Raw genomic sequence first — 27593 nt, forward strand, 5'->3', positions numbered from 1 at the left:
GAACACAAAAATGCCAGGAGAGCTGATGTGCTGCTCCAGCTGGTGGTCAGGTGCTCAGATGAGACACAACTCCTCCCTGGGATGACTGCTTCACTCAAGAAGGTAAAGCAGGCTGTTCTCTCACCTTCTCTTTCTTCTCCACTCCTCCCCACCACATTTTGTCCACTGAGCCCGAGGCTGTTGGTAAAAACAGTGGTTACTGCTGGTTAAAGCAGATGCTGCACAAGTGCCTCCACACCTGACCTGAGGACATTTCTCCCTTCAGAAACCATCCATGGAAAGGAATCAAGCTGTAGTTATTTCTCCTTGTGTATGATCTCCTTAGGCAGCTCATGCAGAGGCTCAGTGAACATTATTATTGTAATTCCATTTCAGAAAGAAAAAAAATTGGTGTCAGCTTAAAGATTTGTGAGGTTGCCCCCATTTAGGCTGTGTGCCTGAAGGCAGAGGGGCTGTGTCCATCACACAAGCAGAGTGGGTGTCAGAAATTCCTCCCAACAGCTTGGCCAACACCTCTCTTTGCCTCCCCTTGAGCGACTTAGTCGTGCCAAGGCTGGAGGTGGTCAAAACCAGACAGTGGGAACCAGGCCAAGGCTCCTCTCAGTGTTCTCCTCTCTCTCCAAAAGTGTGTCTGAGAGTGGCAATTTCCTCTTCAACACGAGATGAAACAGAGATGGCAACTCCATCCCAGCACGTGGATGTTCTCAGCAGCAGATGCTGTTTTATGTCTCCTCCTGAGGGACCAGGCATGGATCTACAGAAGGAGGCAGAGGGTGGCTAGGAGGGATGCTGACATAGGAACCAGCTCTGGGTTCAGCACTATCTTTGGTGGCTCAGGTATCAGACTGTTGTCCCTACTCCACAGCCCCATGCAGCACCTCATCCCAACACAGCAATTCCCAACCTGTCTAACCCCCAGCACTATTAGTTAACTTAGTTAACTTAGTTAAGTGGTGATGAAGGAACAAAAATCTTGTCTGAGTGGTGTCCTGCTGCCTCTGCCTTGGGTGCTACCATGCAATTTCTCTATCAAAGCAGCCTTGCTAGTGCAGTGCTCTGAGAGTGCCTTTTTTATATGGAGATGCAGCTAGATGACATTTCCAAATGCCATACATTTGCATATGAAGGTTCCACTTTTTTTTTTTTTTTTTTTTTCCCTTCTTCCAATAAACAGAGTTTGCTGCCATTCCAAAGCAGGGCTTTCACTCAGTTGGAGCTTTCTGTGAACCACCTCCTTAAACAGCTTCCAAAAACCAACCTGAAACACACCTCATTTTCATAGCTTGGCAACCTTGGCTATCAGGTTCTGCTGAGTTACAGCTTTGGTAGCCAAAGGAGCACGGAGAGCAACACTGCCAGACCTTAAGATTTCCTATGAAATGGCTACAGATAATCTCCAGTCCAAAGCAGTATTTGCAAATAGGCCTCAGACACATGATGGAAGCTTGTGGTCACCTGAAAAAAAGGCTGTGGGTCACATTCATTGGAGCTATGAAGATGATATTTATTTTTGTCACTGCTCTTTCATTTGCAAAGAAGAGCAGGAGCTGCTGGGGGAGCTCCAAAACTGCAACCCTAACATGAAACCAAAACCTTATGTAAGGCAGGGAAGCCAAGTGGACATTATACATTCATTCAGCTTTCTCATCAAAAGACAGATAAGGCTGAAGCAGATGGTATGTGGGCAAAGTTTCAGCCAGAATAAATTGCCTTCTAAAAAGCAAGAGTACCAGGAAAATGTCCCCAATTTTGTGGCACGAGGTGGATGAACATGGTACCTGCACCTTAGAGAGCTGCCTGCTCAGGGGCCTCGAGCTGCTTCAGGGAAGAGTTGGAAGAACTTCTCACTGGCTATGGGTGTGTGGAAAAGCAGGCTCAGCATCTCCTGCACCACTTAGTGTGATAAGGATGAGACAGGTTTAACACTGAGGCTGAGCCCCAGCTCCCTGTATATTCAGGCTGGGATGCAGAGTTGCAAGCTGAAGGAAGAGGTGTTTATGGGAGGGCTGATGGCACAGAGCTGATGGCAGAGTCCCCAAACATCAAGTGGAGGATGAGCCTCAAGTCCCTGCTCTGTCTGCTCTTAGGGGACCATGACAGGCACTTTCTGACTGTGACAACAGCCACAACAACCCCCAGGAGTCACCTTTAACCATCACTTAGCTCAAGGTGTTCTTAGCTCAAGGTGTTTCACCCATCCACCACCCTGTTTATAAAGGGTTTCACCCTCCTCCTCTGCCGAGCATCAAATATGACAAACGGGATGAGGTGCCAGAAAGCTGATAAATACTTTTGATATGGCCCTAAAAATAGTGAAGGGATAACTGTACCCTTCTGACACTTTCTCAAGAGGAGATGGATATGCAGGGCCTAAGTTTTAAGACAGGTGTCAAGAATATTGATGTGTGGAGGGAGCAGGATGGTTTCACTGGCAACACCCCAGGGAGAGGGCACAATTAATGATGTTTGCCATCTCCCAGCTCTGTGTGTATGTGGGGAGGGGGCTCAGGGAGGGCTGTGCCTTTGGTGCCCATCCAGAGAAAGAGGGTTCTGGTCAGCAGTGCAGCTCTGCCCACCTAGGACCAACCTTTTCTATCATGAGGATGATGAAATGGGAGACTCCAGGGCTGGAGGGCTACACAGGAATGAAGCTCTCTAAGGACATCTTTGATGAACACAATGGGATAAAATATGTATATGTGCTGCTGGAAAAAAGTTATAAACTGCCAAAGAGTTATAAACAACAGTTTTGGTGCAGATTTGTTCTGGGGGACAGTAAAACCATGTGTCACAGTGCCCTAAGTTATGGCCTTGCCATTGCCACCAGGCCAACTTGTGCTCAATACTTCATGGAGCCTGGTGTGTTTCTGAGAAAACACCTGGAAATTTAGAAATGTGGAAGTCAGATACAAGTTTTCCCTCTCTCCTTCAATCCCTACAATTCCAGAGGTGTCCAGTTCCCACATGCCGCCCCAGTGACCTGAGGTTAATCCCTCTATGGCACTTTTGCAGGGGGTTGGCAGGAATTTAAGTACTGCTGCAGGCAGTGCTCTTCCAGTTTTTAAGAACTGCACTGATAAAAATTGCTTTAAGCAATTTAACTGTGGATTAGGACCACATGGCTCCAGGTTTGCATGGAGCTGCACTTACCAGCTCTATTCACCTCATTATTATCAGGGCACATTTTATGTAACATGAAGCTGCATTTTCCAACAATCCTCATCACTTGGCTGAAGAATTGGGCAGTAGATCAATGAAACAGACCAGGATCTTCATTTTGAGAAACTGCTGCAAATAAAAGTGCACCCTCATCCAGTACCAGCCTGCCCCTTAGAATCATAGAATCATAGAACTGGCTGGGTTGGAAGGGACCTCAGAGATCATCAAGTCCAACCCTTGATCCACTCCCGCTGCAGTTCCCAGCCCATGGCACTGAGTGCCACATCCAGTCTTAATTTCCAGTAGGAACTCTGGATCTGAGTGGACTGTTTCCTGTGGAGATCACTGGATGGCCAGAAACTCTACTTGAAAAGGTCTCCAGATTATATCTAGGTTTGCCAGGACAACATTATGAGAACTTGCTTTTTGCCTGTACACTTTAAACAAACTCAAAAAATTAGAACTGAAAGGAAGAATGAATGGCAAAACTGTCAGAGAAGTCTGAGGGGAGGCATGGAGACAGAAAGGTTACCCAGGTGCATGACAAGTGGGTCAGGGACATAATTTTGGAGGCGTTTCCTCAGTCCTTTTGACAAGCTGAGGGCTTCACAGCTTCATAGTTTTGCACTAACTTTATATTCAGTTCTGCTTACTAAAAGCAGTCTTTTTTTTTTTTTCCTCCTGTTTTTTTTCTGGGGGCGTGTGACATTCATTTGGCTCCCTTCCCTCCTTTCTTTTTTTCCAAGGTAGCATCTGTGCTTGTAAAAACATGCCACCCCAGAGAATTCATCCAGGAAACTGGAGAAAGAGCTGCAAAATTTGGGGGCAGCGTGTGTGAGAAAATAGGAGGCTGAAATAAAAATACGTAACTCCTATATATATATTTTGGAATGCTTCTTGAATCACATGCCTGGCAAATCCCTTGTGGAAATCTTGGTTATTTTAGTTACCAGAACATGACCCTGGATGGCCTGTGACTGCTCAGAGAAATGTCCATTGTTGGCTAAAAGCATCGGTTCAGCCACGCTTTGCACTGCTCTTGTTCAGGCTGTTCAGAAAAGTAAATTCATTTTATTGGCGTGCTGGAAAACTGTGATCATTCCTCTGTCCAAAGCAAAGCACCACACTTGCTGAGGGAGGAATCTGCTCAGTTTGCTTCTGTTTTTACTCACCTGTCTCCCCTGAGTCCTGCATTGTAAAACTGTGATGGTAATGGGTCTGCACACTTTACAACTTGGCTTTCTGTATCTGCCTGGTTCTATTGTTAAAACCTTTTGTGGCTGCTCAGAGGCTCTGTTTGGAGCAGACTATACATCAGAAATTCCTCTTCAGTAGTCAGGAGTTCAGTATGTTTCCATTTCCATGCCTGAAGCTGGAAATATATCCCTTACTCTGTCAAATTTTCAGTGTAGAAGAAAATGGTAGAACACTATAAAAATGCCACTGCAGTAAAAGCTGCTTTTTACCTGATTTGCCAAAGATGCACTTTGTTTCCTGTCTGCCAAGAAACTGCAGAACCTACCAGCTCTACCAGGCAAAAAGTGGTCTCTGAGATGCTCAGAGATCTCAGACCATGCTTTGTGCCTCTCAGCAGCTGAAAGGGACCCTCCAGGGTGCACATGGCACTGAGGACACCGGGACAGAGCAGTCACCTCTTTCTCTGGTGGCTGCAAACTCCCCCAGAAGGACAAAGTCCTCGAGGTGACTTCTTCACAGAGCCAGCTCAGACTGCCTCCTGAAAAAAGCCAAGTGCAGATGGGCTCTGCAGCAGCCTTATGGTGTCCATCTCCCACCAAACTCTTCTCCTCAGCCCCCGTCGCTCTCCCCACCTTTATGCATCCATCTCTTTAGGCAGGGCACAGCTCAGGGCTGGCTCTGCTTTCTTTCCATAAAGAGCAGAATAGCTTCTGGCCACCTTGAAGGTCCTGATGTTCATCCCTGGTCACACTGCCCATTTTGAAAGACAGCCAGAAAAATCTATAAAGAACATCTCTTTTTTTTTTTTTTACAAATGACCACCTGCATTCACTGCTTCCATACACCTGTACCCACTGCTGTTACTGTCTTACAGAAGTGCCCAAGAACTGAGCTGTGGAGGTGGCATTTGTGTAACTAAAGGGTTTGCTCTTTTACTCCAGCACTCACTCCTAGAGCTAATACTAAAAGTGGGAGAAGCTGACTGGGAAAGAAAATGCACTTTTGGTACAGGAAAATTTACTAGGAATCATAATGGTTAAAAAAGCCATACAGGGAAATCAGAAAGCAAACTCAGTGGCCATTCTCCCACTACCTTCAGCAAAGCCAGAATTTTACCTACTGCCTCTTTAAATCTTATTTACTCTTTTAACAGTATTTTAAACCAAACAGCTGACATCCTTCTGCCCAGCCAAGGCCCTTTAAATCACTGAAATGCAGGATGGAAAAAAATCCACAGTGCCAGATGTGTCTAAAAACAGTCACAATTCTTGTTGAGGCAATCTGCAGAGGAAAATGTTTAGCATATATTATGCCTGACAAAACACTAATAGTTTATCAGTTTTGGTATTACAGACTAATAACAAGCCCTTCCCATGGCTACTTCATTTACAGAGCACAGAGACAGGCTAGACTTATGCTACTTGATTTTAGAACAGTGTTTTTTATTTAATCCTTTCCCATCCTAGCTAGATGAAAGTACACTTCCATTACTAAATGAAATTGTAAATGAAATACCCCGGGGAGGGGGTGTTTTTGATGTACACCTCACACAGCTTTAAACCAGAGACAAGAATAAAAGGAGATTAAAACCATAGGGAGGGTTTTAATTTTTTTTTTTTTGTCCTCCTGAAAACCATTTTGCCATTATGCAGTGCTGTCTAAAAGAGGTAAGGCTGTAGCAGCACTTTGATTCAGTGCTGATAATTCTCTGAAATACACTGGGACTGCAACAGCACATCTTGGTTGGAGCTGTTGTATTTAAGGGGCAGAGAGCTGCACACTAACAAAATGTTCCTGTGCATGTGGCAAAACTACAGCCCAGGTGGGTAAGAATTCACCTGGCTAAGCAGGTAAATGCTGTGCTTCAAACCTGAGTTTTCAAGAGGGCTTCCAACTCTCTTGGTGATACAGACGTGTGGCTCAGACCACCCAGGGCAGAGAAATGTTTCTAGGGAAAGAAGCAGTAGAGATGGGAGAGCTGATATTCAAAATACTGCATTCCCTCACAGTCTAGAAACCATTCCCTTTTTTCTTAAATAAGAAACTTCTGTCACTAGTGGCTTCAGTGTCTCATACACTAAATATTAAGAAACACAAAAAGAACTGGAACTTGTCATTGCTGGAGCAATCAGCACAAGATTGGGGTTTTAGGAGATGTAGTAAATGAAAAGTGGAATCATCAGTCAAGTGAAAACATTGCAGCAAGGTGTTTGCCTGTCTTTCCTTTCTTTACTCAAATCTATTAAAACTAGGAAAAAATTTCTACTTAACTCCATGTAGTCTAATTCTGGAGGTCTACAAAAAATTAAATCCCCATCTCCTCCTTTTCTTCACCAGCAGCATTTCTTTTTTTGTTCTACCTTTTACACTTCCTGAGGCTGAGTGAAAGCCTTTGTTATTATAAGGCTGGGGTTAACATTCCATGTGTCTAAACGACCAAATTATCTGTGTTTGTATTGTAATTTGACATGATGATACTCATTCTAGAAAAGATGATATTTCAGTCAGCTCTAAGTAGCAACTTTCCTTTCTATACAACTTATTTATTACATCTGTCATGCTTTCATCTCATGATATTTTGATATCTAACATTTCATAAAAGATGCCAAAACATCCCATGAAACACAATTCTGAAGAGATTCTGTTCTATGAATATTTAAATTTTACTTTTTTTTTTTTTTTTTTTTTTACATTTCAGACTAGATCAAACACATATTTTTAAATGTTGATGTTTCCTGAAAACAGATATTCTAGCATCTCATAATGACTAACTCTCAAAACCTAGGGAAGGCTCTGTAATTCCTAAAAGAAAAATTAGAGAAACCAGGCCTAACACAGAGCTGTGCTAGGCATAAAAATACACTGTGGTACTCCTTAATATCCACTAATTCAAACTGGTGTGGTGGATGGCAAAGAGCTGCTGTGCACCATCTCAAACAGCATCCTTCAAGGATGACTCAAGTCAGCAAAGTCCTGGAAGCCCAGAGGAAGAGTGGAAAAACCAGATAACTAAACAGAGGACAAAGACCAGCAGGTACTGAAATGCTCAGTGTTGCTCAAGAAGATAGATTTTATGCTCCAAAATAAACCAAAACACATGTAAATGATACGTGATGTGTTTGTGGCCCAGGACACAACCAGAAGAACCTGTAGGAACGCCTGCATGAACCCAGGTCTGCTCATCAGTATTGCACATACGATTTCTCTTTTTCTCCATAACCTTTAAGAGAACAAAATGTTGCAGAGGACTGCTCAGATGATACTGCAAGAATGAAAAGCAACCAGTAAGGTGCACAGTCTTGGAGAAGCAGAAGGAGTGGGAGCCAGTGTTTGGAGCAAGCTTTATGAGTCTTGTGCTGTTGTTGGAAACCCGAGATGGAAAAATATATTTGGCATTAGAAATTGTAACTTCACCCCAGATCTTGACACCTGAAATAATTTCTAGGATTTAACTATTTCAGGACTGTTACCAGCAGTACAATAGGCTGGTCTGACTGTAATTTACAGGTTGCCCATGGCAATAATGGTGTTACTTGCTTTACCTGTTTATTTCCTACAGATCAAATTTATACCCCGGACATACCAAATTTTCAGGCTGCTGAGCTTCTAGGCAAATTAAATAGCTTTCTTTATAATGTTCACTCACAACATTACTGAATTTGTTTATTATGGAAAGAAAGCATAAATGAATTCTAAGACTTTTGATTCACATTCATTAGTGACTAAATTAAGGGCCAGGCTTTAAAGGCACAAATGGAAACGCTTTTTTTCCTTGAGCTACATCATTCTAGGTAAAGAGCTGTCTAGCAGTTCACCTGAGACCTAATTTAAGTTTTAATGCTAACAATTACAGGTTTCATGAACATGACACTGGGAAATCGTAAGTAATGAAAAGGCACAATTTCTGTCATTATAAAACCACAAAAAACCTCCCAGAAATCCAGAAAAACCAAGATGCATTTTACCAAGCTTCGCATCTGCAATTCAGAGTTAAAGGAGAACTCTCATAAAGACTGAGGTATTCTCCTGAGGATGGGAGATTAAATGAGCAATATTTCTCTCTCCCTACTGCTTGTTTTTAAAATCTCTGTAAGCCTGATTTCATTTTGCTTGCTCCTCAGGAAAGGGCTGTTTGGAGTAAGTGCTGCTAAATCACACGGCACGCGCTCCGGGGGGCTGCAGCTTCCTTCCTGCCATGGGACTCGGCTGTGAGGCTCTGACGTGACCTCAACCTCAGTGTGTTTTCTGCTCTTCCAAAAAAAACGTGCCATAGATTTTAGTAAGATGGAGCCTAAAGATCTAAAGATACACTTGAGAACCTTCAGCAGAAGAAGAACCTTTAGGGTTGCCCACGCTGCAGCGCCCACCGCTAGACAATTGCCTTACGCTCTCCATATTTTAGAAAGCAAGCATCTGGTCCTCCTGATGACACAGGAAAGTGCTGGGGTGGGACTTTCCACACTCCACCTTTTAAAAAACAGGTGTTAAGTTAGAAAGAAAAAGAAGCAACTGCAATTTTTCATTTCAAAAAGCACCCAGGACAAGTGAAGGTCTGGGGGCTCAGTGAGTAGTCGGGACTGACACCGCTGGCTACTCAGACTTCAGTTCAGAAGCAGGTGAGAGGAAGATTTCTTAACCTACCAGCTGCTCTCTGGCTCTGATTTTTAGGCTTTTTTCTGGATATCAGCAATGATGGAGGAGGAAGGATGGCAGAGGAAGGGCTGGAGACCACCATGCTTTCATAATACAGTGAGCTCTCTCTTATCCTTGGAAATCACTCAGAACCCCAGAATAGCAACAGGCATTTTAATCTGTGTTTTATTTAACTTCATAAATTAAATTAAGCTACACACTGTCATCATAAATGCTTAATCACTTTCCCTTATGGTAAATTTGAGCTTGATTTTGGAAACCTCCAGGTGCTGTGCAGTGAGAGGACACATTTCCCCTGCTCTGCCTTTGGAAAACTTTTCTCTCAGGAGTACATGGATTAAGCAGGCAAAATAAGACCAAAGTGACTCCTCCACTTGCCTTTATTAGGAAATCATTTTAGAAGTGAAGACTCTCTCTGTTCTTCCATCATATGGAGTTTATTTGCCTCAGACTTCAGCTGTTAGTAGACCTCTATGTTTCTGAATGCTCAGACATCTTAAAGGACTTTTCAGGCCCGTGGTGCACCGTATGGTCACACTGCCCAAAGGAAGATGTCCTCACTGCTTTCCTCAAGTCACAGGCACAAAAAAAAAAAAACCAAAACAAAACCTGACCCTAAATGCATGGCCTGAAATACAGCCTCTGCTGCTTTTCCTTCCCTGAGTTAGCTGCCACCTTTTGTGAGCTTTGTGCATAAAACTTGTGTGTGTTTTCATAAAACCTTGCCCTTGTAAATGCAGCTAAAAATTACAGCAACATCTAAAAACTTATTATTCTTAAAGAAATGTATCCACTGTATTATTCTTGTACCCCCAAATGCCAGGTGTGTGCACACCCATGAATGTGAACACAGGCAGAGGCTGCAGCGAGGCAGCAGTCACAGCCATGCAGCTGACAGCGGATCAAAATATGGGGTTATTTGGTTTTTTTCTTCCAAATTTTAAGTGATTTGATGGAAAAGCAGGAGCACTGCCTAAACAATCTATTTAAGTGTGACAACCTCTGACTTGGAGTCTGTGGAATCGAAAGCCAGGCACATTTGCATGTGGAAGGATGGGATTTCCCAAAGCTGTGAGATGAGAAATGGTTTCCCTCAAGCTGTGGTGGCTGCAGGGTGCTCAGCCCTACATCTCACTTGCTAATTCCATGAAGCAGCACACAAATCCCTGGTTCACCAGGGCACAGCCACCCTGCCTGATAAGTTTCTATCCCACAGCTAAGTTCTGCAGCTTTATTATTTTTTACCAGTTTAGGAAATGACCGTCATGGTAGAAAACACAAAATTTAATTTAAAGGGACAATGCCAAGTGGTTTATACTCAAAACTTAAGCTGCTTTGAAAAGGTTACAGTCTAGAGAAGGAACCTAGTCAGAGGGTCTCATGTTTTACTCCTGGGGGGGGACTGAAGAGTAGTCACACTCTATGGAAACCCAGTGCTGCTGTTCTGCTCCCTGGCTCCTCTCCAGACAAGGAAGATAACTGTGACTGAATTTCATAGATTCATAGAATTGGCTGGGTTGGAAGGGACCTCAGGGATCATCAAGTCCAACCCTTGATCCACTCCCGCTGCAGTTCCCAGCCCATGGCACTGAGTGCCACATCCAGTCTCTTTTGAAATATCTCCAGACACGGAGAATCCACTACTTCCCTGGGCAGCCCATTCCAATGTCTGATCACCCTCTCCAGAAAGAAATTCTTTCTAATCTCCAACCTAAACCTCCCCTGGCACAACCTGAGACCCTGCCCTCTTGTCTTGCTGAGAGTTGCCTGGGAAAAGAGCCCAACCCCCCCCTGGCTCCAACCTCCTTTCAGGGAGTTGTAGAGAGTGATGAGGTCTCCCCTGAGCCTCCTCTTCTCCAGCCTCAACACCCCCAGCTCCCTCAGCCCTTCCTCACAGCACTTGTGCTGGATCCCCTCACAGCCTCCTTGCTCTTCTCTGGACCTGCTCCAGCACCTCAATCTCCTTCCTGAACTTCCTGAGGGGCCCAGAACTGGACACAGGACTCAAGCTGTGGCCTCCCCAGGGCTGAGCACAGGGGCAGAATCCCTTCCCTGGACCTGCTGGCCACGCTGTTCCTGATCCAGGCCAGGATGCCATTGGCCTTCTTGGCTACCTGGGCACACTGCTGACTCATGTTCAGCTTCCTGGCAATCCAGACTCTGCCTGAAGAAAGGGCTGTGTCACACCCCAGTTTACTCAGAGGTGCTGGGCAGCACACCACTGCAACATCTCCAGGTGTTCTTTGGTAGGCATGGCTTGAGCTGCCCTAAGGGACCAGAAACTAACAATGCAGCATGGCAGAGTTAAGTCGTAAGGCAGCTTTCTTTTCTCAAAAATAAATATTACTTTCTATTTATTTTGGAAGTCCAAGACTCTTGGACTTTTGAACAGACAAGAATCCAAGATTCTTCCTTATCCTTGGAGAGGGAATCTGTGGTGGGTCCCGTGGCCTTCATCCCACAGCCAAGGGAAGAATATGTATTGACACAGATGGGTTTTGCCCTTTTTGGTGAAGCATTCAGTTTGCTCAGGCAACACAAGCCATCTGCTGGGTTACTCAGTGCAGCACCTCCAGTAGTGCCAGGAAAGCCCCAGTGCCAGAAAGTGGTCAGAAAAAGATCCAGAACTGTTGTGTAGATTTGCAGTCTCATGGGAAAACAGGGATCAGAGGAGCCATGCATCATTTTGTGCTCATCCTGGGCACAGGGGTTGGAAATAAGGACTTTCAGGTCTCTTCCAACCCAAACCATTCTATGATATATTCTGTGGTATTTGGGGATGTGCTTTTTTCACCAAAAGAGGCTATTTGGGCTGAAAATGCCATCCCCTTTTCATCAGCCTCCCTGTGCTGCTGGTGTTTGGCTGCCAAGACTTGATCTAATCAACGCTCATACAGGGAGTTTTGTCTGGCTTGGAAGATGAGATTATTGCATAGGTCTATCAAATTTGTCAGTGTCTTTGCTGACAATTTTCATGAATATATAACACTGAAATATGGCTTATCCATAGAGACTTCTTCTTTAGAGTGTTCAAAATGGCTTGAAAAAAAATCTCTGTAATTCGATAATCAGAAAGGGTAGAATCAGTTTAGGGCATAATTGCTAATATCCAGATCTTAAGGAGGGAATATAAATATTGAAGAATCAAAATAAATAGGCAAATGAAGAAACAAGATGAAAACTCCTTGATTGCCTAGGCTCTCAATGCAAAAATGCCACCCAAACACCCAACTTCTTTAAGGATATAATGGGGAAATTCAAGAAAATATCAATCATAGGACTTCCAATCACTTCTTTCCAAAACATACATTACACTTAAAATGCTTTTTTCATGGAAATTGCAAGATAAAGTGTATTTCTATTGGATTTGAGGGGGAAATCTCTCCTGTGCATTTATTGACTAAAAACTAAATCTCATTTCAAAAACTTGATCAACACCAACAATCTGCCATTTTTTTTTTTAAAAGAGTGAAAATCCCCCCAAGTCTGATAAATACTTGGAGGTTACAGAAAAAATGAGAGAGGCCAGAATTGCACAGACACAAACACATGTGTATGGATGTTGTGCCTGCACATCTTGAACTATGGCAAGAGTAGATTGGTGAACCTGGAGAAGTCGACACCATCAGAGAAGGTCCTCAAGGGGCTCAGTCTACCTGTGTTTGCTTTGCTGGAAAAGGGGACACTGCTTTTTGGGTGTCTCTAACACTAGCCAGGCATTTCTAGTAACAGAGTAGATCTTGCCTGTGTAAAGTAAGGGGCCTTAAAATCCAAGGAGATGTAAACTTAATGCCAAGATTTATGCTCCTCAGGAACGAGCACTCTTGGTCCTGCAAACTGAAAGGTCTGCGCTTTATTCAGGAGGATCAAGAGGCTTGAAAGCACAGGAGGGAGCAAAGTCACGGATTGAGCAGTCAGTTTGAATATTTCAGTAGGCAAGAAAAATCAGCTGGGTGTTGGTGTGCAAAGCTGCTGCCTGCCTGGGACCTGGTGTGGAGCACACAGGGCTGTTGGTGGAAGAGCCTGCACCACTCGGCTGCCCCAAACATTTGGCACTGCTGCCTTGGCATAACTGACAACATCACTGATTCCCACTGCCATTTTCTCCCCTGGGAAAGTCAGTCCAGAGGAGTCAGTGTTTTTAAAAGCATGTAGTGCTCACAGTCACAGAGATTTATAGTGCCATTACATGGTGGAGAACAAAGGTTTTCTCTGGCCAGGCGTGGGGTCAGGGACGTTACTTCCGAGGCTGAGGAGCTCACACCCAGCTCCCCATGGTCAGGGCAGCATTTCCCTTCTGAGCAGATCCAAAGGTGGGAATAAAAGTAGCACAGACCACATTCCTATAATAGCCAGAATCAAGTTTCTGCACTTGAAAGAACATGAGGACAGCATGGAGCTTCCTGCCTGCCAAATATTGAAGCCTGAATGTCTACCAAGCCTCAGTTTTGTACTGCTGTCTTCCTTCTGACCAGCTATTTCTGAAAGACTGAGGTTGTTCCAGCTTCTTGATATAATGGTCTGTTCCCCTAGGGTCTCCTGCTAGGGTCATGCCACAAACACTTGGGGACACTGGAGGAATGTGGATTGCCTTGCAGGAACACAAGACTTCCAGCCTGCATGCTGTCACTTTATGTAAAAATGAACAATTTAAGCAATAGGTGCACAAAAAAAGGAGTCCATGTATCAGGTGGTGCAGCAGCTGTGGTTCACATGAAGTCAGTGGATGGTACCTGAGGAGCCCCACACAGAGGGTCACTGTGTCGCTGCCTTTCAGAAGCCTGAGCCACACTAGAAGCCTCAAGGAGCTGCTCTCTGAGGTGCAATGGAAATGCCTATCTGTGCCAGACTGGATCTCCTGTCTCCATCCCTCCTGCAACCCTAGGGGATGGAGGTGCCCTCTCACCCCACCACAGGCCCCCATCACCTCTTGCTGCAGTACCTGCTCCAAATCCTTCCAACCTCTTGCCTCTCAGAGACTGTCTCCACCACAGAGCTGCTCCTCCATGCTTTTGCTCTGCCCTCATCCCTGACCAGTAGCCCAGTTTCTTCCTCCACTCCCTGCTTGACTCCCCAACCCCTGACAACTCTTTCCTGCAATCAGTTTTCTTCTGCCCACCCTCTCTCCTTTCAAGCGTGGGCTGAAATATCAACTCTCTCCTCAGCAAGAGCTGTTTTCTTCCTCCTGCTCACTTGAGCTGAAGGTGCCTTCCGTGCTCTTCTTCTTCTGTGACCTGTGCCTTGGGTCATCACTGTGCTCTCCTCCACCTCCCTGATCCTCCAGCTGCCCTTCCTTCCTCTTCGTTGAGCTTTTTCACACTTAAATGTAGTGTCTCCTTCCTGGGTGAGGTGGGGGTCACTGCCATCCTCAAGCTAAACCACCAGACAGCAGCAGAGTAGGACGGGTTGCAAAACATTTTAAAAGGGGCTGCAGGCCTCCAGCTTGGCTTGGGGGGTGCCAGTGCTCTTCTCAGCTCTCCAGCAAGGAAGGAAGTGGTTTTAACACAGCAGTATTACTTCACTTCTAACCTAAAATAAATGAGTTTGGCCTCTTTAGCCGTGTCTCCTGCCCACCAAGGGCTACAACCTCAGCCCTTCCAGCCTTTAAAAATACCTGAGTGCTGCATCCCAGAAAAAAGCTGAGAGTTTGGGGAAAAGAGACCGAGGGCTTTTATCTCTTTGCATGACTCTTCACCCATGTAAGGGCTTCTTGACAGCAGGAAATATCTGCTCTACTATCAACGCTGGGATGTCATGCACAAAGGGCCCTCACAACAGATGCAATCTGCACTTACTCTAAATACCTACTTTCAGAACACAAAGAATCTTACAGACTTAAGCAATGAGTGCATCACCTGACCCATTTTCACAACACTTTTCCCCAAAGGCCTGAATTCCCAGTGTGAGCTGTGAATATCTGCATGCACGTGCCTGTGCACACACACCTTCCATTTCTAAAGCAATCCTCCCAGGCACAGAATGTAAAAAACATCTCCCAAACCTCACTAGGATTTACATGTCTTTAATTTCAAACTCCATGCAAGGCTTTTCAGCAATTATATTTTATAGTAACTTCTAAATAAATGAAAAACATTTATCACAAAATAACCCAGCCCTCAAAACATTTTAGGAACCTTATTAACTTCACAATCAAACACAGGTAATATTCTCTATTATGGCAACATCTCATTGCCACAGCTGGAACACAGCTGTGCAATGCTCTGTGTTTTCACTTTCTCAGACCTGGATATGGTGACAAAAATATGCATAATCAAATGCACTAATTCACTAATTCTCAGTGATGTCTGCTCATTCTGCCAAAGAGTTTACAACATTTACTTTCACTGTCAGAACTAGTGTTTTGTGGCCAGAATACCTTTGTATACTGACAAAAATAGAAGAAGCTCATTGTTATGAAGAGAGTTTCTGGCAAAAGAATGGGTAAAGCAAAGACATCATTTTCTTAAAGTAAATCAAGAAAACCATACTAGAAGACATTTTGGCAAAGAGAGGAAAGCAGTGACTTACACAATCAGGCCAATGGTGATTTACATAGAACAGGAACTGTACCTGCATAATCTGTTCTTGCGTAATGCCCATCTTCTGATTTTGTTGGTGTTGTAGTATTGTCTGTGAGAAAACAAAAAATGTGTGGAATTTTTCTGGGCCCCTGTTCCTGCTCCTGACTCTGCCCCAGCCACCAGTGCCCAGGCAAACAGAGCTTCTCTTGCATGCACAGCACTGCAAGGCTCCCCTGGGTCTGCCAGGTGAAAACAGCACGATCTGGCTTTTTCCAATGAAACATGAAACATCTTCCATTAAGAAAACACTCTTTTTTTTAAACTCCCCTCCCCTCCTAACAATATGTGGTAACAGATTGCAGCTGGGACAAATATATCGGTGTGAAGCAGGAGTTGTCATTTCTGCTCTATTTGAAGTAATTGGGGAATTTTAATTTCTACCCTGAAATGAACTGCCACATAGGATGGTTAACTTTAAAGAGCTAGAAATAAAGCAGAATATATTTAATATATTTTATATATTTATATACCTGGATAGTATGGGCTTGCAAGTAGGTGTACTGAGGATTTACAGGTCAGAAGCTAAGGGGGAAAAAATTATGAGGCATCTGAGTGTCACTAAACACTTCATTTACAGGAGCTATTTAAAGGCACATTTCCTTCGCTTTTATTTGAGAGCAAATCAGAGTATTTAAAGTCAGCCCAAGGGTTACAGGTGGTGGAGTAGCTGGGCATTTCATGGAGAAACAACCTGAGTCTTGAGCTGCTCTTGAAAAAAATTTCCTCCCAGGCACCTTTGATATCTTGTGGACCCAGGGCCTAGCCCTGCACCTGAGGGGCAGAGCTCTGGCCAAAATCCAGGTGCCTGATTTTTGGGCAGCCCCTGGCTGCTGCAGAAGGGTTATAAACACACAACTCCCTGCATCTTGCTTGGCACCTGTACCACGGGGAGCTCTGCCCCCTCCCACAGCCTGCACCACACCATATAAATTGTAAGAGTGTAATGGAAATGTGAGAAGTGCCAAATAAGAAGTCAGCCCCAGTTTTTTTTTTTTTTTTTTCCCCGAACAAAAATTGAAAACATTCTTTGAAATGAGTTTTGTTATGAGAGTTACCTTGACATCGACCCAAAGACATGACTTCAATTTTCTCCTGTTTCTGGCATGATGCCTCTTTGATTTGACATGCATTATCATAAGATTTCCCATCGGAAGCACAAAGAGGATTGAAGTTGGTTTGAGAACAGTCGATGTTGCACACGCACCTGAAAAGATAAAGAAAGGGAAAAAAGGAGAGGCTAATGTGAGAAAGTTTTTTTCCTGACAGCACAAAAACATCTCGCATCTCGGAAATGAAAGTGTTTATGTTTTCCTGACTGCACAATGCAAATCGACAGAATGAAAGTGGAAAGTTCTGTCAGGAGGTCATTTGTATTTCTGGATGGAAATAAAATGTGGGAAGAGGGAAGAGACACAGAAAAGCAAGCAGAAAGAAAGGTGAAAAAGAGTCTTATACATGGAAAATTATGCCCTAGCATTGTCCCATTTAATGCTTGTAAATCAAAGAACACCCAAGCAGATATGCAAGAGGTCAAGCTGTTGCACCCTCTTCCAAGTGAAGAACCCCCCAGATTTGCCTCTGTTGAGGTGCTGCCTATTGTATGTAACACCGTGTAAGTCTGCTTTTATATTGATTTATGATTTAATTGTAGCAATAAATAGGCACTCTGATTATCATACAAGATGGGATGGTGAAGCCTCACCTCACTGGGGTAAAACCACCACTAGTGATGTGAGTGTGCAGAGTGGTGGGATCTACCCTGCCTTCTGGGTGTGGTGGTTCTACTCAGTCTTCAAACCAGGGGAATGCTGTTTCTAGAAGAGACTTCTGTGCCTGAGCACTTTATGGAGCATTTCAGTAACTCAGCAGCCACAAAAACCTTACCCAGGTGTCACCCAGGAAAGGTCAGTGCCCACTCCCCCCCGATGATGTGCTCTGTGTGTTTCAGTCCTAAAGCTGAAAGCAGAGCCTGGGACAGAGCATGAAGCAGTGGTGGCCCTGTCCTTCAGCAGCCTGGGGGCATTTCCAGAGTCACAGTGCCCCATGCTGTGAGCTCCTGGGCTGTCCTGAGACCTGAACCAAAAGAATTCACTTCAAAAATCTGTTACAAAGATGAACTAGAACAGTAACATGGACATGTCCTGTCCCAGCAAGCCTTGCCAGTGCTCAGAAAATGGAGAAGCCTGATTTGTTTGCATCAACAGCAGACTGCAGCCTTTTTTTCTTTAGATTTCTTATATTTCATTTTCATATTTCATTCATGTATCAGGGATGTCAGCCAGCCTTGGGCACACTCATCCTCCATCCCCTCAACCACACCACGCAGCAGGCAGCTCAACCATAGCAACACTTACACCCACACCAGTGCCATCCTGCTTGGGGACAAAGCCAGAGATGTAACCTGGCAGCTCTTTCAGCTTTTTTGAGCACAAAACTGTGCACATGCTGCTATCTGAACTCCTCCTGTCTCCTTCTGACATTTAAGGCAGAGTAACGTGACCGATGCTCCATCTCCAGCCCACTGGTTGCACTGAACCTCACGGTGCTGACTTCACAGCGCTCCCTCCCTTTGGAAAGTTAAGGCATGGAAATGTCAGCCTCCAGCCTTGCTTCTGGATTTAAGAAAGGGTTTAAAAAAAGTCAGCTCACCCCCCATTCAGAGCTGACATCTGGACACCTTCAAGCACTGGCTGTGGAGAGGGATACACACAAGAGACAAGCTTTGGTGGGAAGGGGAAGCATAAGAAATGAAGACAGCGTGGGTCAGATGTTTCCATAGCCCTCTTTGTCCTCCACAAACGTGACCAGGGCAATGAAAAGCAGAAACTCCTCTTTTTTTAGACTTTCTTGACATTGGGTAGATCTCAAGAAGTACAGAAAACTTCAGCTCAAAATGAAAAAAAAAAAATAAAAAAATGCAAAGGTGAAAGGCATGGATTATGGATTAAATGACATGATTTCATAACTAGTGGAAGAAAAGTCTGGCTCCCTGTGTAACAATTTCCCCACACTGATGAACATACAGAATATAGGAAAGAAAAAAAAAACCTGCAGTCAATTTCCTAAGGACCTTCCTTATCAGCGGAATAAGAATGTTCTGCTCCACTGAAATATTAACTGCTGTTATTTCTTCCTGCAGCCCTTTCCAGCTTCCCACCTTAGTCAAACTCCCTTCATTAGGAAACATTTAGTGCTTAAGGAACAGTAATTCTTCCCACGTAGCTCCACCATTTGCATTTCAGATGGGATGCAATCAGCCATATGTTCCTTTTTTTTTTTTGCAATAAACCAGCTCAGAAACAGCTTCACTTCTCTACATTTGGCTACCGAAAAATGAGTGTAGGTTAATATATATTGTGTCTCAAGTCAAGAGAAAATTAAGTCAATGAGAAAATTAAAACAAAAGGGTGTTCTTTAGGGGAAATCTAAGCAACTTCAGATGCAATTTCAAAAATGCCCAGGGGATGCAGGAACCTATGCTCAGAGTTAGGTCCTTAAGAGACATATTTTTGAAAGGTGTTTAGATGCTTAAAGATGCATGCAAACACTTTGTGTGGGATTTCTGAAATCTCAGAGACCTGTCTCCCACTGATTTCAAAGACCATTTTAGAGCCCATTAAGCATTTATTTGCATCTGTTGATACCTTCCAGAAAAAAAAAAAAAGTTCCAGAATGACTTTTCTGACATCCTTCCATAAAAGTGAGAAGAGAACCAAGTTTTTTCTTAGTTCCTCTCTCCTCCAGCTGCAAGACCAGACTTCCAGGCAAGAGCTCTGCAGCCAGGTGCTGCAGGAAAAGGACCCAACACCTGAGCACCACGAGCTCCTGTGATGATGTCAAATTGCTTGTGTACAGGGAGAGAGAAGGGGACAACCTCGGGGTGACACTGTATGCTCAAGTCCTGTAGGATCTCCTGTGTGAAGCCTGATTTTCAGAGTTGACTAGAAGGGTGGTAAAAAAAACCTAATACAAGAAACTTGTCAGCCCAAGCTTCTTGCTGCAAGGATCTGGGCATCATCCACCCCTTTCAGTGGACAGCTTCTGGCTTGCATCTGCAGTTTCTTACTGCTTTTGCACTGACAGCCTACTTTAAGGCTGCACAATTAAGCCAATATCAAATATATGTCAGGAAATGCTAAAATTAGGATTGCATCAGGAAGATTCATGTACCTGGGTTGCTGACTCTGCTTCATTTATAGTGCTCTCTTATCAGGGAAAATGACAGTCTATTCAAATGTGCTTTTTCAAACCAGAGCAACAAGCACTCTGCCATTTCAACCATGCCCCCAAAGTCCAGAAGAGTAAATTACAGAGAAAAAGGTGAGGCATTTAATCCAAACCTGCCTGCCCAGGGACACGTGGCCCCAGAGGATACCACATCCTTTAGCAGGATGTGCTGGCAGGGTAATAAATACAAAATGAAAGGTACTTAATGTATCTGATTAATTGAAATCCTCTAGCCACAGGTGAAGGTGCCTCCAGTTCTTGAAGGATTAGAGAATGCACAAGTTGGAGTGTGTCCTATCAAACCAGCAGAACCAAACTGTGACACCCCTGTCTGAACCCAAGGGTGTACATTAGGTAAGAGTCCTGATGGTGTTGAAGACCTCAGATCCTACAGGAATCCCCCACTTACCCCAAAAAAGAGATTCACCCCAACCCAGAAATCCTGTCCTGCTCCTAACCAGCATCCAGTGCCACCAGTGCTTCCCCTCTCACACTCAGCTGTGTCCAGGCTCTGCCCTGTTACCTTCTCATTCTTTCACGAGTGACAAAATCAGAGTGGCTTCATCTCTTTTGGTTGTTGGCTGTACAGGTCCCCTGGTGCCCCCAGGTCCAGTGTGGGCCTGGGGCTGACCCAGCTGCTGCTGCTGTGGGGCTGAGCATCAGACCTGCTGCCTGCCTGCAGCTTCCCAGTCCCTGAGGCACTTCAGTAGGCCTCTAATTTTAAGTAATTTGATCATTTGTCCATTTTATCATCCTGGCTACGACTTCTGATTATAGGTATATCAATAAATCTATTTGGTTCCTGGGCTCCTAAGTGTAGTGCTGAAGGAAGCTTGGCAATATAATGGCTGACTGAGCTTTCCTGGGGCTCAAGAAGCTGTGAGAAGGTCAATGAGGTCTCCTTGGGGGTCACAGGATGAAACTGTACCCGAGAGCATGCACAAAATAGATGTGTAAGGCTTAGCTATGACTTCTGCAGGCAGAAAAGCAGCTTTAAAAGCATCTGTGAGGAAGGAATGTTTCCAAGATGTCAGCTGATACCCTGCAGCTCCCCAGAGAAAGGAAGAAATACCAAACACTGTCCCACAGGCCCATCACATCTTCCAAGTAATGGGTTTAGGTATTAATTGATTAAAATTTGGGCTGTCATTGTAAACAATCATTAAACAAGGCTCATTTCCTTCTGTCCATTCTTGTAGGTCATTTTGACAGCCTCTGCTGACTTCCAGAGCTCTTGTATGCTTTATCTTATTCCATTTCATTTCATACGATAAAAACCTTGGAGGGGCTGAGCACCCAGCAATCCACTGAGTTACTTAGGTGATCAAAAAGGCAAAAAAATAAAAGCAAACTAAAAAGACAACAAGTAAACCTGGGGGGCTGCCTCCTGGGGGGGGGGGGGGGAGGGGCTTGGGCTACATCCTGCAGCAGAGCTTGGTGACAGCTCCCATGCTGGAGAAGCTCAGGATGCTTCTCCTCTTCCCAGGAAAACAAGAGAAGAGGGCAGAAGGACGAGTTAGTTATCTCCTATAATGATTTTCACCAGGAAAAACAAGCTGCCCAGAGCTCAGAGAGGTCTGTGACCCAGCAGTGATGGCAATGTGCTGTACCAGGCTGCTTGGCCAAGCTGGAGCAGCCAACTTGGCTTTCTGTTCCATCAGTCTCTGTAAAAATTAATGGGGTCAATAAACCAGGCATGGGTGAGCACACTGGTGAGCACACAGGTTCCTAACTCCCCACTCTTCAGCAAATAACATATGGTATTATTTTCTGGGCACAGAGACTCCCTTTAACTTCAGAGAGGATTCATGGCTATGGGGGAGGCATCTCAATAAAAAAAAACCAAAAACAACAACAAAAAAATGGTTCTTGGCCCATAAAGTATAGGGGAATGCTCCAATTGTATTTCCTTAGCTCTTGAATGAAGTATCATCAGCAGCCACAGAGTGATGATAAAAAGAACCCCACTCCATGCTTTATCTCTGCTCCTAAGACAAACCATTCAGCCTTTGTTTTCTGCAAGGTATTACTGAAAAATATTTTTTGAAGTGTTACCATGCAGTAAATGCTCGTGGCATGAGGAAGGTTTCCTGTGTAGCTCTGAAGGGAAAGAAGGAGGGTAAATGAGACAATGCTTCTAGCAGAGGGGTTTTACTGGGAACAGATGCAGGCAATGGCAGTTCTTCCCTACTCAACATCTTTTAATTAGCCCTCTGCAGTCTGGAAACCTGAGAGAACTGTTGGTACTACCTCTGTTTATTAAAGATTCATCTTCAGGCTTTGCTGGCCACGGGTCATTTGCTTTTTTGGAACCAGAGCAACAGAAAATTGTGTCTGAGATATCTGCAAAAAAGTACTTAATGAAACGACTAATGTCTTCAGCCAAGTATCTAGTTGATTACAGGGTCCAAACAGCAGAACAGCAATAAATCTGCCACAAAGAGAATTGTCAGTCAAGAAAAAAGGAATAAAACTAAACAGACAGGAAAGCGAGAGCTAAAAATGCAAAAATGCAAATCTAGTGTTATTTTTACTAGTCAGAGCTCTGATATTTGAGTGCATATGCTAATTTGGTCAAGTGTGAGATCCCACCGTGTCTCACTGAGCACTATTTTACAGGGAAAGTGATGTTCCATTCTGCAGTCATTTTAAACATGTTGTATTATTTTCTCCAGGCAGGAAAAAAAAAAAAAAAGCAAGGCAAAACCCAACATTTTGCAGCATAAAAAAAAAAAGCCCAAAGCCTTCCCTTTGCCATAAAAGAGTATATAAATAAACCCATGGTTGTTGTACATTTATGCTATTTCCACCAGAGAAATTTCTTGTGCTCTGCTCTGATTGGAAAACCACGATCAGAAACCCACAATTTCTGGTTGGATGTCAGCAGCTCTCTGAGCAGGACATCAAATGCCCATTTCAACCTGGCAGTATATGCCTGCAGAACAAGCCCAGCAATCAGTCCCAAATGCTTTCTCCATCATTTGGATTCCTGCAGGGTTTTTCTTTCTGGTGCATGGGGCATCTTTGTCAAGGTTACCAGCTGAAATGAAGCCAGGCTCAACATCACTCCTTCAGACACCTTGCAGGGTGGGTTCAGCAGTGTGCCAGGAGGCTGGGGGCACCACTCACCTACCCAAAGAGGCAGCTTTGGGTGTGTTTTTAGGTGTCTCAACACAACACCACACACAGAGGCTTGAAACAGACTGGCAGGGTTAAGCAGGCTGGGCAGACCTGTGCCCATGGGCATCCACTGCCTCCAGCCCATCCATGCATTGCTGCTGCTTCTGCTGCTGCATGGCTCCTTGTTGCAGTATGCTGCCTGTGGTATTGCTCAGGAGCAGGGACAGGTCCCCTCTGTCCCCAATCTGGGCACCACAGCAGTCATCCTCAGAGCTGCCCACACACAGGATTGCTGCAGGGGGCTTGCAGGAAGCTCTGTTTGGACCAAAAGGCTCCAAAGGACCACAGAGAGCAGTTGCTTTCTCTGCCCCTCAGCCCATTTATAAGGTCAGCACTGAGCCTTCCAGGAAACTCTTACAGTCCTGGAGCAGCAATGGCTTTGTATGATGAGCCCCACTTGACAGAGAGGTAAATTGGGCTGTGAAACTCCTGGCAGCCTCAACAGAGTCACTTGTAGAGGGACTGCTGGTAGCTTGGCCAAGCTCAGGTATGCTCCAGAGGTCTCCAAGAGGATGGAACCAAGACATCATTCCAGCCAGGAGACAAAGCTGCCTGGCACTGTTGCCTGGTTTCACATCCAACTCAACATCAGGTACTTTTATATATATATATATATATAAAGCAGTACACATCAAGTACGTCCCTAATGCAAGCAGGCACACCATTTTTTACACTCTCTATGAATCATACCCTACAATCTGCCTGTGCTTGCCAGGAGCCTGAAATCTTATCATCAGACTCTTAAGAACATCATTAAGAGGCTTAAAGAATAGCCACGCTGTGTGTCTCCTTCAGAACAAACTTTGCTGAGTTTCTGAGGCTGATGCAAAACTTTCTCTGCAGTGCAGAACAATAAACAATACATATTTTATAATGGCAGCACAAAAATAGCACACGATATTTCTTTCCTGGGTCTGCTAGTGCTTCTCTTATGCTTTAAGATCACAAGAGAAGAAAAAGCTCAGCTTATTTCAGAGTGCCTTCCATTCGATGTTCTTTATTTATTTCTCTAATTTATGTTTCCTTTTTGTCCTCTGCAGCTCAGCTTCTCTGTATTAAAGACTTCAGCACATCTACTTTTCACAGTGTCTTCCCTGGGATATTTTACTTATTTTTTTAGCATTTAAATGTTTATCTTCACCAGGAGTAAAAGGAGAAAAGCTTGATTCCCTCAGGGTGATGCAATGTTTCTGCCTGGCATTTCAATAGCATCCTGTTTTTCAAACAATTAGAAATCAGGGAGACCATGCAGGGAATTATCAGCATACTACACAGAGATTTTTATTATTATGTAGTGCATAATGAAAATTATTTGAAGGACCCCAAAGCATCATAACAGAAAGATGTGCTGAATAGTCAGGTGGTTTGGTTTTGCGTTTTTCTTTTCATTTGTTTTGGACTGCAAGAGACCAAAATGCTGTGTGCTGGACATATGTCAAGCTAAAATGCACTAAAGTGGTGAATATATTTATTGCTGCCCTTCCTTGCATACCAAATGCTACCAAATCTGGGAGCATAGCTGGAGTGCAGAGCCAGGAGCTAGAGGGATGGCTGTACAGCTGCAATGCTGCTTAATACCAGGGAGTGCCTGGCAAGCCTTAAAAATACCTATGGATTTTTCAGAGCACATTTGTTATGCCAGCTCAGGGGTGCTGTTTCAGGATGGTTTCATGGACTGCTCCTGGAGGCACCTCTCCTGACAGCTGTAGGGACAGCCACCCAGGCTGGACCAGCTTGGAGAGTTGCTGGTCCTATGCTCCACCACTCTGCAGCGCTTCATCCCAGAGATTATTTTAATTTCTCTGGGCAAGATGTTGCAACTTGATTCCTAAATCTCTTTAGTTTTACTTTGGTTTGGTTTTTGTCCCCCTGTAACTTTCTTTACCAAGTTCCTGACAAAAAAAAACAAACATCAAAAACTTCACCTTTGCTTCCCTCTTCTAATTCAAAGCACCAATTATCATACAACCTTCATCTGGCTTCCCAGAGCCTCTAGTGCCCTCAACACTACATTGAATTGTATTCTAACACCTTTAGGGCAAAAGAATTGTCTCCTCTTATTTTTATTTTTTTATAAATACAATTCCTATTTTAAAGGAACTAAGTTGTGTAAAGCATGACTGGATGCTTTAAAGCCAGATGGAGAAACTAGAGAATTACAAGGCTGGGTTTGAAGAATGATGGAAAAATATTCATGGCAGATGTGTGACTGGAGAAGAAAATTCTAACACTGCTCACATGCCAATTCAAGTGTCTGCAGGTATCTAATGTGTGAAGTTTATCTAAAGCCTACAGAATAAAATAATTGCCTTTTAAACTTGGTGTCCTTCACGTCTGCTTTAAAACAAAGCTTTGCTGACTCTTTTTCTCCCTGGGCAAACATCTGAGCCTGTCCTTCACCAACGTTTTCTCGCTGTGTGCCTCGGACTGGCTGCTATTGTGGGTTCCTGTCTTGAAGCCAGCAGAATAATGAGAATCATTCCTGCAAATCCTCGAGTTTCACCTCAGTTTGCAAAAGCCAGTAGAAATATTTCAACGTCTTGTGGGAAGCACGGGACAGCCAGCTGCAGGTCCTGCCATGGACCTTGTCATGCAGCAAGGCTCTGTCTGCTCACCAAGAACTGTGGTACCATCACAGGGATGGAACCATCAGCAAATTTCTGGTGACAGCTTTGTTAACTACACCAGAAGTTACTTTTGAGAGGAGACTCTGATTTAGGAGTGAGACTGAAGGGATGACAGCTCTCCTGCCAGCAGACACCACCACGCTGCAAGCCCTGGCCCGTGCAGCACGTGAACCATCCACTGCAGGTGGGAAGCCAAAGTTTATAACAGACCTCCCCAAAACCAGCTGAAGAAAAAGATGGTAAAATAATTCCTCCTTGTATAGACTCTCTGCACACGTGCAAAATCAGATTAACTCTCGTCACAAAGTGCTCTGTGTCCTCAAACACGTGTACATCCTGCTCCTAAGGAGCCCTGCCTGAGGCAGCACCATCTGAATTGGCTGAGTACTCCAGACTACCCAGCGTGCTAGGATGCCTTAAATTACAAAACAAAAACCAGCCTAGCTATTTAATGACATTTTAGGAGAATACTCCAGGCTTTCCTTCAGGCTTTGTTTGCACCTCCTGCACAGACAGAAATAAAGTGTGGGAACCTCGTGTCATCCTGCACTGGGATGAAATGAGAGCTCAGCCCATGGGTATGGGACTGGGACTGGTGCAACCCCAAGCAAATCCCTGTACCTGTGAGCAGGAGGGAGCAGCAGAAACCCTCTTTTTCCTCAGAGTGTGGAGGGGAAAGCTGCTGTACCAAACTAGGTGGGATTACTGGCCCCTTGCTATCTGATGGCGACCACAGCAGCTGCCTTTGGGAGAGAGCCTCAGGGGAAAGCATCACTGCCAGGGGAAGGAAGAGGAAGCAATGAATGAAATGTGTCACCCCGAGGACACAACCCTGGCAGCAAACTAACCAGGTGACAGTAACCTTCTTCAGGTCTGGGCCAGGAAGCAGTGGAATCCTCCTGCAGGTCCCAAAAGGGATGCACTGCAAACTGTGTGCCCCGGCCAGGATGGGCATCCCTGGGGTACCTGTGCTCCTCCCTGCCCAGGATGGACATCCCTGGGGTACCTGTGCTCCTCCCTGGCAAGGATGGGCATCCCTGGGGTACCTGTGCTCCTCCCTGCCCAGGATGGGCATACCTTGGGGTACCTGTGCTCCTCCCTGGCCAGGATGGGCATCCTTGGGGTACCTGTGCTCCTGCCTGGCCAGGATGGGCATCCCTGGGTACCTGTGCTCCTGCCTGGCCAGGATGGGCATCCCTGGGTACCTGTGCTGTGCTCCTCTCTGGCCAGGATGGGCATCCCTGGTGTACCTGTGTCCCTCTGCATGGGAGAGTTTTGTTACAAGACAGGCAGGCTGAGAGACAGCAACAAAGTCTGGAGGTCTGGGCACATCTCCCACAGGCTTTTAGCTGCAATCTGCACGTGGGGAAGGAGCAGGGCAGGAGATGGATGCCGTGGGGAAGGGACACCTGCCACCCCGCAGGGGCTGTGACAGCTGAGGTCAGCCCTACACGTCAGCTCCTATTGAGTTCTCCTCAGGCTCATATTTAATGCATGGGATGTATTTTTAATGGCTTAGATGTGTGAACAAACCGTGGCCTTGATGTTCCAACATGGGTGTGTGAAGGAGCCTCCGACCTTCTGCAATGGATGCAGTTTTAATTTAATAGTTAACATAAAGTGGGATGGAAGAGATGAAGCATTCTATTAAGATATTTGATAATAAATTGGAAAGTGCTCTCCCAGTGCTGTACATAGTCTCTCAGCTGATCTATTTAGCCAACACATGTAATTCAGAGCTACAAAGTTGTATTCCTGCTTTTGTAAACATACTTACATAAAACTCAATAACAACGCAGTCTATTTATTGCTAAAATGCTAGCAGGAAATTGGAAAAGGTATAAATACAATTCATTGCTGGTGATCTCCTGCCCCCTGAAGGCACTGTAAGGCTCCAAATCTTGCTCAGTTCACAGCACCATAAAACCAGAGCCATAAATGTCACTCTTTTCTTGATTGCACATTAGGC

The 27593-nt window shown here is 44.7% G+C and overlaps 1 protein-coding gene across 2 annotated transcripts in view; it reads right to left on the bottom strand.

The window, feature by feature from the left end:
* The window catches only part of TMEFF2 (transmembrane protein with EGF like and two follistatin like domains 2), a 124452-nt gene that overhangs the window by 14214 nt on the left and 82645 nt on the right, over positions 1-27593 (bottom strand). For both annotated transcript variants that reach the window (XM_030454357.1, XM_030454358.1), the window contains exons 6-7: positions 16646-16794; positions 15580-15639 (exon numbers count right to left, since the gene is read on the bottom strand). In XM_030454357.1, coding sequence (XP_030310217.1) covers positions 15580-15639; positions 16646-16794 — 209 coding nt within the window. The remainder of the gene's footprint in view (positions 1-15579; positions 15640-16645; positions 16795-27593) is intronic.

The sequence above is a fragment of the Calypte anna genome, chromosome 7, assembly GCF_003957555.1.
Source record: "Calypte anna isolate BGI_N300 chromosome 7, bCalAnn1_v1.p, whole genome shotgun sequence".
Classification (NCBI taxonomy): Eukaryota; Metazoa; Chordata; class Aves; order Apodiformes; family Trochilidae; genus Calypte; species Calypte anna.